A 12,757-nucleotide genomic window follows, 5' to 3' on the forward strand; every position below is an offset into this window, starting at 1 on the left:
ATATATATATATATATATATATATATATATATATATATATATATATATATATATATATATATATATATATATATATATATATATATATATATATATATATATATATATATATATATATATATATATATATATATATATATATATATATATATATGTATATATATATAATATATATATATAATGTAATAATAAAGTTAATATTATATTAATAAAGTAAATATAATAAAATAAATTGATTCATGACACCCTGTTGTTTTTTATTACTATTATTATTAATAATAGTCATTCACTATTACTATTATTATAGTCATTCATATTTCAAATGAATGACTTTGAAGTGTATTTATTTAAACCAGCAAGCATTTGGGATAATAATAACATAAAGATATTCTTTAATAAAATGGCAGATTAAGATACATCTATATTAAAAGACGTTTACAAGACAGTGGCACGAGGGCCTCAGCCCTATAGAAGACCCAAAATTTACAGACTTTATATTCATAAGAATAAAAATCCGCACCCTATTCTCTCAAAAATTTATAATAAAACTGATATCAAAAATTTATTCCACAAAAACTACAGTTGGTTGAAAATTTTGACTGAATTCAAATTACAATCTAAATTTGACTGAAATTCAAACTACAATCTAACATTTCTATTTTTAAGCAGAAAAACTAAAAAAAACTTTACAGGCGTTTTTCAACCAATTAGGAACCATGTCAATTAAATACGAACAGAAACCAGTTAAAAAAAAATACTATAAATCTTTTTCGATATTTAGACCAACAAAAACCAAACTGCTCAAAATACATTTCGTCATCGATAGAACGTAAATGACACCAGGGGAAATATAAAAATTCTTATTTTTAAACCTTGATTAGCCTTGTGATATAATTTTCTTTTTCTGTGTGTGTTGTTGCTGATACAATAACAAACGAAAAAAAAACTGCTGTATATAAATATCGGTTTTTGTAAAGCGCAAATGACGCACTGATTTTTAAAAGATTTAGTTGATGGTAGCCCTGTTCCTGTTTTTGCTGATTTCTGTTTGCTTTAGGCCTGGCTTGTTTATTTATGTTAATTTCAATTTATTTTTTGATTTAGTGGATCTTGACATAATTCATTCTGCCAGCAGCATTTTTATAGGTGGATGATTTTTGGACAGCCTTCAAAACTTTTTTTTTATTTATGACAAATAGGCTTTGATTTTCCTAAGGTTTAAGGCAGGGACTAATTTGGGCCCAACCCCCTGATACTTTGAACTTTCTTGAAGTTCTGGGCCCATGCCGATCAAATTATATAGCGTTATTTTTTCTGTTTTTTTTTTTTTAATTGCCCTTTCCTTCCCGGGAAAAGGAATTCATTTATGACTTCACTATTTAGTGTTTTTTTTCATGATATACTCTGCAAACACTCCCTCTTTCATCAGCAGTCGTCAGCGGAAAAAAATACCGATTACCAAACAACTCCTGTCTACTAGAATTGAATAAAATGTAGATCGTAAATCGGAAAACGTAGCTAACATTAGTTTATAACATTAGGCCTTAGCCACGTTTGGCCTTGGCCTTACTCTTACTTGTGACAATTTCTATTCTTTTATTAATTAGTTATTATAATTTCTGTTCATTCTTAGAATTCATCCAGAATAGCGTCTGTTATCTTTCTGTATGGTGTGGTTATTACTTTTAATTTCTGTTCGTTTTGGGTTTTATTAATTCATATTTTGGAATTTATTTTCATTTTAAGTTTGGATTATTATGCCATTTTATTTTTTCTCGTGTTAGGTTTTAATCTAGCTCTTTATTCTCCTTTGACAAACTTACTTAAACTCTCTCGTAGATTTTTAAAAATACCTTTTTTGTGTTTTTCTTGAAAAATGCCTTGATTTTGGAATTTTCACTGAGAAAAAGAGTGACGAAACTATCCCTCCCCCAAAATTGAATTTGTTTTTAATTTAAAAATTATTGAAAATTGCAGCATCAGATTCAATGTATCAGAGAACATTTAGCGCTACAGCTTAGAGAATTTAAATGGCGATTTTATTTGTGTTGATTTCTGTTTTTTTTTAAGTTTGAATTAATTATTCATTTTAGTTTCCATTAGTTTTAGATTTCAGTTATTCACCCATAGGAATGCTTGCCATTTAAAAATTGACTTGATGATTCATTTTAGCCTTTTCAATTTGGACTTTATTTCTGCTTGTTTTACACTTTTAAATCACTTTTTATTTTTCTTAAACTTTTTACAAGTTTTTTTTTTTTTTTTAATTCCTTACGTTAGTTAGGATGTTGTACATTAGATAAAGTAAAATTCAAATAGAAGTGAATGACAGTTAGGTTTTATTTAGGAGTTAGGGTAATTTCCTTTCACTGCACCCTAAATTAGACCAGGAAATAATGGATTTCCACCTTTTGCTGGAGGGAGACAGAATGAAATTAAAATTTTGAAGTATCCTTTTGGGCCCTATTTTGACTTGAATATCCGTTCATGAAATCGAAGAAATGCTTATTACCAGAAAAACACCATTTTCTGTCATTTTTAGCTTAAAAAGAGCTTTTAAAATATAAATTCCGAAAGAGTATGTACTATTTAAAAAAAAAATACTTTCTATCTGGCTTTAAAAAATAAATGTAGTATATTCATATTGATTTTGTTTAAAAAAAAAAAAAAAAAAAAAAACTTGAAACTAATTTAAAACTCCGAGCGGTCAATTCCATGTTATTTTATATCAGCATCTTTGCTAGAAAGTGATTAAACAAAATGTTAAGAGTTTTTAGCGTTATTTCAGAAGCTACTCTAATGTTTGAAGTGTTTGAATTATGAGTACTCATCTGTTGAAGGTGAAGGCACGACATTTCAAGCGCTGTTAAGAGGATGCCACTTCCCTGGAATTTCAAAGCAATATTTGAAAATATCCTACCGAGGGAAGGTGATAAATGTATGAGTTCGTTTTAACCGATTTGTTGTTCTAATCACTTTGAAGCTTTGGGCCTCTAATATTAATCTTAATACGAAATCTTAGGGTGTATTTAACAGCTCCTAGCTCTTTTGAGTACATTAAAAAGTAGTGCCTGTAGTAGATATTGCTTATTACTATCCTCTGCGGGACTACTATTACTAATACTACCACTACTGCTGCTACTACTACTACTACGTACTACTACTACTACTATTACTATTGCTACTGCTACTACTACTACTACTGCGACTACTACCATCAACTCACTGTAGCACCAAGCCACTTGAAGCCAACACAGCTACGTAAAACCCCTCCTTCATCCCAGTTCATTCAACGCCTGCCTCTTTACATCCTCCCAAGATGTTCCAATTCCCCTTAAATCCTTCCTTTAGACATACTCCCAACCCATTTCAACCTACTTTTCCTTTGGCCCCAGATGGTTGGTAGTTCCTCTGCGCGACAGCTCTAAAATAAGTATATTTTTCCCTTAAAAGCTTTATTTATGGGTCCAATAGCCAAAAATTCCTCTTCAAGTTAAAAATAAAATTATAAAAACCTAATGCGAAATGTGTATCTGTACACTGAGCTAGTGAGTTGTATTACACCCTCAAGCGCACATGAAAAAAATATTTACAACAAGTACTCTGAAACAGCCAAATTGGAACCTAAGTCCGACATTAACTAAATTTGTTATGTAACCCATCCTAAATTAAAGCCAAAAAGCAATAGGACCTTAATTCCGTTGTTTTAAACGACTTCCAAGTGTCCTTTCATGTGGAGTGCAAGCATGGCATTATCTTTTTCGAATGTGCGTGACATTTTAAATTATAAAGCATGATCTCAATTTGAATGACTAATTTGTCTAATTCGAACTGTAAGTACCTGCCTTGTATTATAAAATGAGAAGTTTTTATTCTGTTGTAAAATATTGTATAATGATCATTTAAAGCCATTCTTTTCCAGCAGTGCTAATTAAAAAAAATGCAAGGGGAGGGGACGGGAATTTTTTCACCTTCTTAAACGGAGATGCAAAACAAAATTTCTACGAAAACTAGGAAGGATATGGCCCTCCCTAATCTATTCTATTCAAGGTACAAAGAAATATTCCTTTCTTTTTTTGCCACAAACCTCCATAGATGCTCTAGCCTATTTTTGGAAACTCAGAAGTTTGAGTATAATAGACACATTAATTGAATATGAATTTTATTTTGATTTAAGATATTTAAAAATCTATAGAAAGGAGTGGAATACATATTTACAAGCAGGATGTATTTTTTTCAGAAAACTTAAAAAAAAATCCTTATAAAGAAAAAAAATGAAAGACATGGTTATGTTAAAAGCATAAAGGAAATAAGCTGAAAGAAAATGGCTATTGCTTTGTGAAAAATATGATTTTATCTTTATTTATTTTTTTTTAGTGATTTATTTGTCAATTATTCCATATTATGTACTTTATGCATTTTTTTTCATACTTATGCATTATTTTTACATGTTTATCTATTTGCATGTACATAATTTTGACTATTGTTCTTATTTCCTAGACGAGTTGTTCCATTATTTTGTGTTTGCAATTATTTTCTTTTTTAATCTTCTCCTTTTCCATCTTTCACTGTAGAAAAGTGCACATGCATATTTTTTTTCAAAATCTCGATGCAATTTTTTAGAAAGTCATCAAAGTAAAAGAAGGTGTGAAAAAAAATTTGATTAAAAAAACAATAGCATAATTTCAAACTCAGGTCATGAAATATCCCAAGGAACTTAGAGTTAGAATTTTTTGGGCTCAGAATTTTTGGAACTACAGTTTTTTGGGCTTGGAATTTTTTGGACTTAGAATTTTTTAAACTCAGAATTTGTTAGGCTTAAAATTTCTTTTTTTTAGATAGAAAAATTTACAGATGAGAATAGGAACTATATAACTTGTCAAGAGGTGCTGGAAAGTGACAATTGAAGTGGTTCAGTCTTAGTCAGTGAATGTACAATAAAGAGGAGCATAGCTGACTTAAGCTGTTCCTCCATATACACAAAGACTGTGTACCTAGAATATTAATACTGAATGTTTAGCAAGATGGTAACAGAAATTTTGCATGGACATATTATGCCAGAATGAAACTATGAAAAAAGACTTAAAATCCCTGCAGATTTTGTGTTAGGTGGCCACAGATGGATCTTTGCACAGGGTAAGATGGAGGAGGAGCCTGGGCAAATCCAACTTGTTACCAATTTAAAAAAGAAAAATTTTTAGTTTTACTAGTCCCACTCTTAGCTTTTAAGCTTTTTTAGTTGCAAGAGAGGCAATTTTGAAACAAAGCATATTTTCAGAAAACTACTACTACCAATACTAAACGCTCACTACAGCACCAAGCCACCTGAGGCCAACAAAACTGTGCATGTTCCTCCTCCATTCTGATCTGTTCAAAGCCATTCTCTTTACATCCTTACAAGATGTTAGTAGTGGGAGGGGGGACACAACTCCAGACTCTAAGCATAAGGCTCTAAAGAATATACCCTAAACCTCATTTGTATATAACATAAACTTTTGTCCTCTATATTCAGGCCATGACAATTATATGAATAAATTTTTTAGTTGGGTTAAATGAAACTGGTCTTATGACATGCTCTTGGGTAAAGTCAATTGGATACATTTTATAATAAGAACCAAGTTCTAGTGAAAGAAGCGACAAATATGCTACCCCTTTTTTCTTATGGCATGCGCTTGGGTAAATTAAATCAGCAAACATATGTCACCAATGAATAAGTTCCTATGGCATTTTTTTGAGGAAACTTATGATCATCTATATCTCAACCTCCAAGGGGCCCCCAATACCCCTCCCCAAATCTTTTTGCCTCCTCACTTTTTTTGAACTTAGAATATTTTTGGAGATGGGATTTTTTGGGACTCGGAATTTTTGGATTTACATTTTTGGACTAAGAATTTTTCAAACTCACAATTTTTGACTTAAAAAATATCTTTGGAGATATAATTTTTTTACACTTAATACTTTCCATGAAGATGGTTCAGAATGTTTTGTACTGTGTTTTGCACAAAGCTTGATGAACATACGTTTGTTTGAATCAAATGTGTGCTTCAAAATGTTTTGTACTCTGTTTTGCACAAAGGTCTATGAAGCGGGAATTTATCAAGATTCAGTCAGACACAGACACTACCACCAGCTCACAAGTGGTATACATGAATCTTAAATAGGTGAATTAGGTTTTTACATAAGTCTGAGAGAGATAAATCAGATTCTTTTTTAGAGTTGAAGACATATGAAGTGGGAATTCATCAAGATTCTGTCAGACACAGACACTACTGCTAGCTCACAGGGGGTATACTAGAGCCTGAAAAAGGCAAATTAGGTTTTCACCCAAGTCTCAGAAAGATGAATTGCATTTTTTTTTACAAGTAGAGACACATCAAGTTGGAATTTATCAAGATTCAGTCTGACACAACACTACTATCAGCTCACAAGTGGTATACCAAAGTCTGAAATGGATGAATTAAGTTTTTACAAAAGTTTGCGAAAAATGAATCAGATTCCTTTTAGAGTTAGAGACATATGAAGTAGGAATTTATCAAGATACAATCAGACACAGACATTAATACCAGCTCACAAGTGGTGTACTAGAGTCTGAAATGGGTGAATTAGGTTCTTAGCAAACTCTGAGAGAGATGAATTGGATTCTTTTTTAGAGTTAGAGACATATAAAGTGGGAATTTATCAAGATTCCTTCAGATATAGACACTACTACCAGCTCAGAAGTGGTATACTAGAATCTGAAATAAGTAAATTAGGTTTTTTACCTCTCTCTCTCTCTCTCTCTCTCTCTCTCTCTCTCTCTCTCTCTCTCTCTCTCTCTCTCTCTCTCTCTCTCTCTCTCTCTCTCTCTCTCTCTCTCTCTCTCTCTCTCTCTCTCTCTCTCTCTCTCTCTCTCTCTCTCTCTCTCTCTCTCTCTCTCTCTCTCTCTCTCTCTCTCTCTCTCTCTCTCTCTCTCTCTCTCTCTCTCTCTCTCTCTCTCTCTCTCTCTCTCTCTGCTCTCTCTCTCTCTCTCTCTCTCTCTCTCTCTCTCTCTCTCTCTCTCTCTCTCTCTCTCTCTCTCTCTCTCTCTCTCTCTCTCTCTCTCTCTCTCTCTCTCTCTCTCTCTCTCTCTCTCTCTCTCTCTCTCTCTCTCTCTCTCTCTCTCTCTCTCTCTCTCTCTCTCTCACTCGCTCTCGCCATGCCTGAGTGTCTGAGCGGATGTTTGCTTGTCCTCGTGTCTGCCTCTGTGTGTTTGCGTGTCTGGCTCTATGTGTTTATGGGTGTTTTGTCTCTCTCTTTCTTTCTCTCTCTCTCCTCTCTCTCTCTTGCTCTCTCTCTCTTCCTCTCTCTCTCTCTCTCTTCTCTCTCTCTCTCTCTCTCTCTTCCTCTCTCTCCCTCTCCCTTTCTCTCTCTCTCTCTCTCTCTCTCTCTCTCTCTCTCTCTCTCTCTCTCTCTCTCTCTCCCTCTGTGCCTCTCCCCATGTCTGTGTTTGTGTGTTTGCGTTTCTGAGCAGGTGTTTGTGGGCTGGTAGTGGCGTCTCTATCTGACTGAACCTTGATAAATTTTCAAATCAGCTGTCTCTAACTCTATAACAAATCCGATTGATCTCTCTCAGACTTTGGTAAAAATCTAATTCACCTATTTCGGACTCTTGTATACCACTTATGAGTTGGCTGTAGTGTCTGTGTATACTGAATCTTTATGTATTCCCACTTCATAGGTCTCTAGCTCTAAAAAGAATTCAGTTCATCTCCTCAGACTTTGGTAAAAACTTGATTCACCTACTTCAGACTTTAGTATACCACTTGTGAGATAGTAGTAGTTTATCTGTCTGACTGAATCCTTGTAAGCTCCTACTTCATATGTCTCTAACTCTAAAAACAATCAAATTCATCTCTCTCAGACCTTGGTAAGAACCTAATTCACCTATTTCAGATTCTAGTACAGCACTTGTGAGCTCATAGTAGTGTCTGTGTGTGCTTTAATCTTGATAAATTCTCACTTCATATGTCTGTAACTCTAAAGAGAATCCAATTCATCTCTCTTAGACTTTAGTGAAAACCTAATTCACCTATTTCATACTCTAGTATACCATTTTTCAGCTGATAGTAGTGTCTGTGTCTGACTGAATCTTGATAAATTCAAATTTCATATGTGTCTAGCTCTAAAAAGAATCCGATTCATCTCTCTCAAACTTTGGGAAAAACCTAATTCACCTATTTCAGACTCTAGCATATCACTCGTGAGCTGATAGTATTGTCTCCGTCTGACTGAACCTTGATAAATGTGAACTTCACGTGTCTCTACATATAAAAAGAGTCCATTCATCTCTCTCAGACTCTGGTAAAAACCTAAGCCACCCATTTCAGACACCGGTTTACCTATAGTGACTTGGTAATAGTGTCTGTGTCTGACTGAATCTTGATAAGTTCCCACTTCATATGTCTCTAACTTTAAAATAATCCAAATAATCTCTCTCAGACTTTGGTAAAAACCTAATTCACCTATTTCAGATTCTAGTATAGCATTTTTGAGCTGTTAGTAGTGTCTGTGTCTGACTGAATCTTGATAAATTCCTACTTCATATGTCTCTAATTCCAAACTGAATCCGCTTCATCTCTCTCTCGGACTTTGTTAAAAATCTAATTCATCTGTTTCAGACTCTAGTATACCACTTGTGAGCTGGCAGTAGTGTCTATGTTTGACTAAATCTTGATAAATTTCCACTTCATATGTCAAAAAAAGGATACGATTCATCTATCTCGCAGTTTGTTAAAACTTAATTTATCTATTTCAGGCTCTAGTATACCATTTTTCATCTCGTAGTTTTGTCTGTGTGCAACTGAATCTTGATAAATTCCCATTTCATATGTGTCTAGCTCTAAAAAGAATCCGATTCATCTCTCTCGGTCTTTGGTAAAAACCTAATTCACCTATTATAGACTCTATTATACAACTTGTGAGCCGGTAGTGCTGTCTGTGTCTGATTAAATCTCGATAAATTCCCACTTCATAGAGCTTTGTGCAAAACAGAGAACAAAACATTTTGAAGCACACATTTAATTCAAAGAAACGTATCTTCATCGAGCTTTGTGCAAAAAAGGATACAAAACATTTTGAACCAGCTTCTTTGAAAAGTCCACCCCGAGATAAAGGCTTCTCTTTTACCCAATGGTCCACTCAATTTCCTCAACTTGAGGCCAAATCGCAGCCTTCCTCTTCCCAATATCCAGTTTTATCACATCCACAAGTTATTCATCATCATAATCAAGAATGGCAAAGGTTAGCCACATACCTTGCAGTTTCCCATCTTATCGAGGTTTGCAATGAACCAGTTGGACTGAAAAATATCCTTAAAAAAAGGCCATTACTACGCTCCTAGGAGAGGAAATCTGGCAAAAAGCTACGGTCCAACTTTTATCCTTTAAAGAAGGCATGGAATGCCATTCTAACACAACATTTTCTACAATCCCAACTGTTACCAAGTCCCCAATACATTGTAATAGATACCCAACAAGAGTTCCTGACGACTAATTAATGTGTGACTTTCCGTTTTTAACTAATTTATCCCTTTCTGATAACATTGCTTTTAATTACTCCAATATAGAAAGTAATCAGCATGCCAACCCTATAAGCAGCCCCGATGGTACTTTAACTCATGCTAGTTGTAATTACCTTGGTATTCTCAATTTTGCTACCAATGTGAAGCTAAAACTAGTAAATAATAATTCCCTTAATGTTCTTTGTTTCAACATCAGAAGCATCCGGGATAAGTGGCTCAAGTTTAAAGATTTAATTTCATTCAATAGTGTCTGCCCTTTTGACTTAATAGGACTAACAGAGACATGGCTTTCCGATAATGATGATACTAGTGATTTTTTACTCCCTTGTTACCAAATAATCCATATCCTCAGGAGATTGACAAAGTGTTCTGGGGGTATCTCACGTTACATCTGTTCGAATGTAAATTTTACCAGGCTATCAGAGTGCGAATCTATTTTTTCTACACAAATAAATCTTCCTATATACTCTCCTTATTTTATAAACCTCGTACGTACTTGTCACTACCTTCGCAACCACTACCTCTACGCTCTAGAATTAACATCCCAACACCTACTAGAAACTACAGCTCTGCAAATATAACCCATTTTATTAATTGCCTAAGAACCACTGACTGGTCCGATGTTTTAAATTGTCAAATGGTAAATTCTGCCACAAATGGTTTTGTGCCACAAATCCATTCAACTTTTCCTATTCGTAAACATAACTGGAAAACTATTCCTATATGCCCCTGGATGTCACATAGCCTCATTGTCTCCTCATATCGTAAAAACAAATTATATAAATTAGCCTGTAAGAACAGTAGTGATTTTGTCCTATCAAATTATAAAAATTATAAAAACTTATACACTAAGCTCATCCGTGAAGCGAAGAAAAATCATTATTATACAAAAATTCTCAATTGCAAAGGAAACCTCAAAGAGATTTGGTCCACCATTAATGATATACTCTCAAAAAATAGAAAATCAAAGCCTATACCTATTCGCCTTAAAGACAGAAATGGTAGATTAATTGACCCTTTACATGCACCTGACGTATTTAATAATTATTTTTCTAATGTTCCTCATACTGATTCCCGCTCCTCCTTACAGGCTGTATTCCCTTGCTTCAATTCTAGATCCATGTTTTTCTGCCCAACTGATAGCAATGAGGTACTTCAAATCATCGGTTTTCTTCATATTAGTTTTACACCTGACTGTCTTGAATTAAGTAATAAGCTCCTGAAGACCATATCTTCTTTTGTTTACGAGCCCATGAAGCATATTGCCAACCTATCTTTAACCCACGGAGTTTTCCTTGATTTACTAAAGTCAGCCATTGTTATCCCAGTTCTTAAAAAGGGCGATCCAACTGAGATAGGTGATTATCGTCCAATCTCAATTCTTCGTGTTATATCGAAAGTGCTCGAGAGGATCATCTTCAGACGTCTTTCTCCCTTTCTGTTTGACAGTCAGCACTCCGTTTCCTTGATTTCTCCTCACCAATATGGCTTTAGGCCGAAATTTTCAACTTCTCATGCTCTAATTTACGCCACACAGTTCATACGCTCACAACTCGACCTTAAAACAACTGTATTGTGTTTATTTTTGCATTTTTCTAAGGCCTTTGACACGGTAGATCATAGTATTTTAATAAGTAAATTAAATAGTTACGGTATTCGTGGTGTTTCCCGCTCTTGGTTTGATTTTTATCTATCTGGAAGGGTACAGAGTGTGAGCTTAGGTGGAGTATCCTCTCAGCCCTTATCTGTTCGGAGATAAGGATGTTTTCGTTGTATCTTTTCGTTATTTTGATTTTTTCTATGTTTATTTTGTTTTTTTTATATTACTTTCGTTCCGTTATATGATTGAATATTTGGGATTTCTGTTGCTGAGTACAAGTTCTGCCCTACAATGTGCGTTGAATTTTGATAATGGTATTAAATAAAGAGAGACTGGCGCTGCTTGAGAATAGTCACGTAAAGTTTGCGGATCGAATGAATGAGATGTTAAATCGAGAGTTTGATGGAGATGGGAATAATCAGGTTTGTTTGGAAAATTCTAAGTATGTATTTGCAAGTGATCTTAAGGATTATGTGACGCGGCGGGGGCCACAAACTCTGCATATATTACATCTAAACTGCCGGGGGTTAAATAGTTCTCTACATTATATTTCAGATTTGTGTTCGGATCCGAATTTTGATGTGGTGGCGTTGACTGAGACATGGCTTCGGAACGATAACTCATCTTTGTTAGATATTAATGGTTATGAATTTATTAATAGGAATAGGGAGACTCGACAGCATGGAGGATTAGCAGTTTATATTAAATCAGGTTTTGCAGTTAAGACTAGACAGGATATTTGCATTTATCGTGAAATGATTTTTGAGTCAATGGTGTTGGAAATAAGTAGAAATGGATCCAAGTTTTTGGTTCTTATTTTGTATAAGCCGCCTTCTGCTTCAGAGATAGAGTTTTTAGAGTTATTGGAGCAGCAATTGGAAATGTTGAATGTATCAGGTTGCCCAAGTTTCATAGCGGGTGATTTTAACATAGATATGATGGTACTTAGTAATCGTGCAACTACTAGGTTGTTAAATTTAATGTCTAGTTTCGGATTGTTCCCAGGTATAAATATTTGTACAAGGATTTGTAACACGTCAGCTAGTTTAATTGATAATATATTCACGAACGTGAATTTTTGGAAACCAGGAGTGCTGGTAAATGATGTTTCAGACCACTGTGGAGTGTTTCTTTCTGCTGAAGTGGACCATAATTATACAGCTGGGTGTTTTTGTAGCCCAATTGTACCGACTGTGGACGCGGATTCTCTTGTACGATTTAAGAATGAATTAGAGTGTATGGATTGGGAGTTTTTGAATGCAATAAGTGATCCGGATCTTAAATTTTGTAAGTGGTATGATCAATTGTGTAGTAGTCTAAGAGAAAACTGCCGGATGCGTAAAAAAAAAAACAAGAGTAAATATGATTCTGCAAGAAAACCGTGGATTACCAGTAGTCTTCTTAGATCTATGAAAAGGCGCCATGAATTATATAAAAATAGTATAATTGAGGCAAGCGTACTAAACCAGCAAATTTATCGTAAGTATAATGTTGCTTTAAATAAATTATTGAGGAAGGCTAGAATTGAGTATTTAGCTAAAGAATTCAAAAAGAGTGAGGGTAACCCGGCAAAGACGTGGAGTCTCCTCAGGCCTCTTATTGGCAAGAGAAGAGTTACG

General features: G+C 34.2%; 1 protein-coding gene across 3 annotated transcripts in view; it reads left to right on the forward strand.

Moving 5' to 3' along the window:
* The window catches only part of LOC148939408 (locomotion-related protein Hikaru genki-like), a 90,619-nt gene that overhangs the window by 13,354 nt on the left and 64,508 nt on the right, over positions 1–12,757 (forward strand). For 2 of the 3 annotated variants that reach the window (XM_089106777.1, XM_089106774.1), the window contains exon 3: positions 2,841–2,938. In XM_089106777.1, coding sequence (XP_088962903.1) covers positions 2,841–2,938 — 98 coding nt within the window. The remainder of the gene's footprint in view (positions 1–2,840; positions 2,939–12,757) is intronic. The other variant, XM_089106776.1, reaches the window with a different exon arrangement.

This window comes from Artemia sp. Qi Xiang Cuo, chromosome 21 (genome assembly GCF_049724085.1).
Source record: "Artemia sp. Qi Xiang Cuo chromosome 21, ASM4972408v1, whole genome shotgun sequence".
Lineage (NCBI taxonomy): Eukaryota > Metazoa > Arthropoda > Branchiopoda > Anostraca > Artemiidae > Artemia > Artemia sp. Qi Xiang Cuo.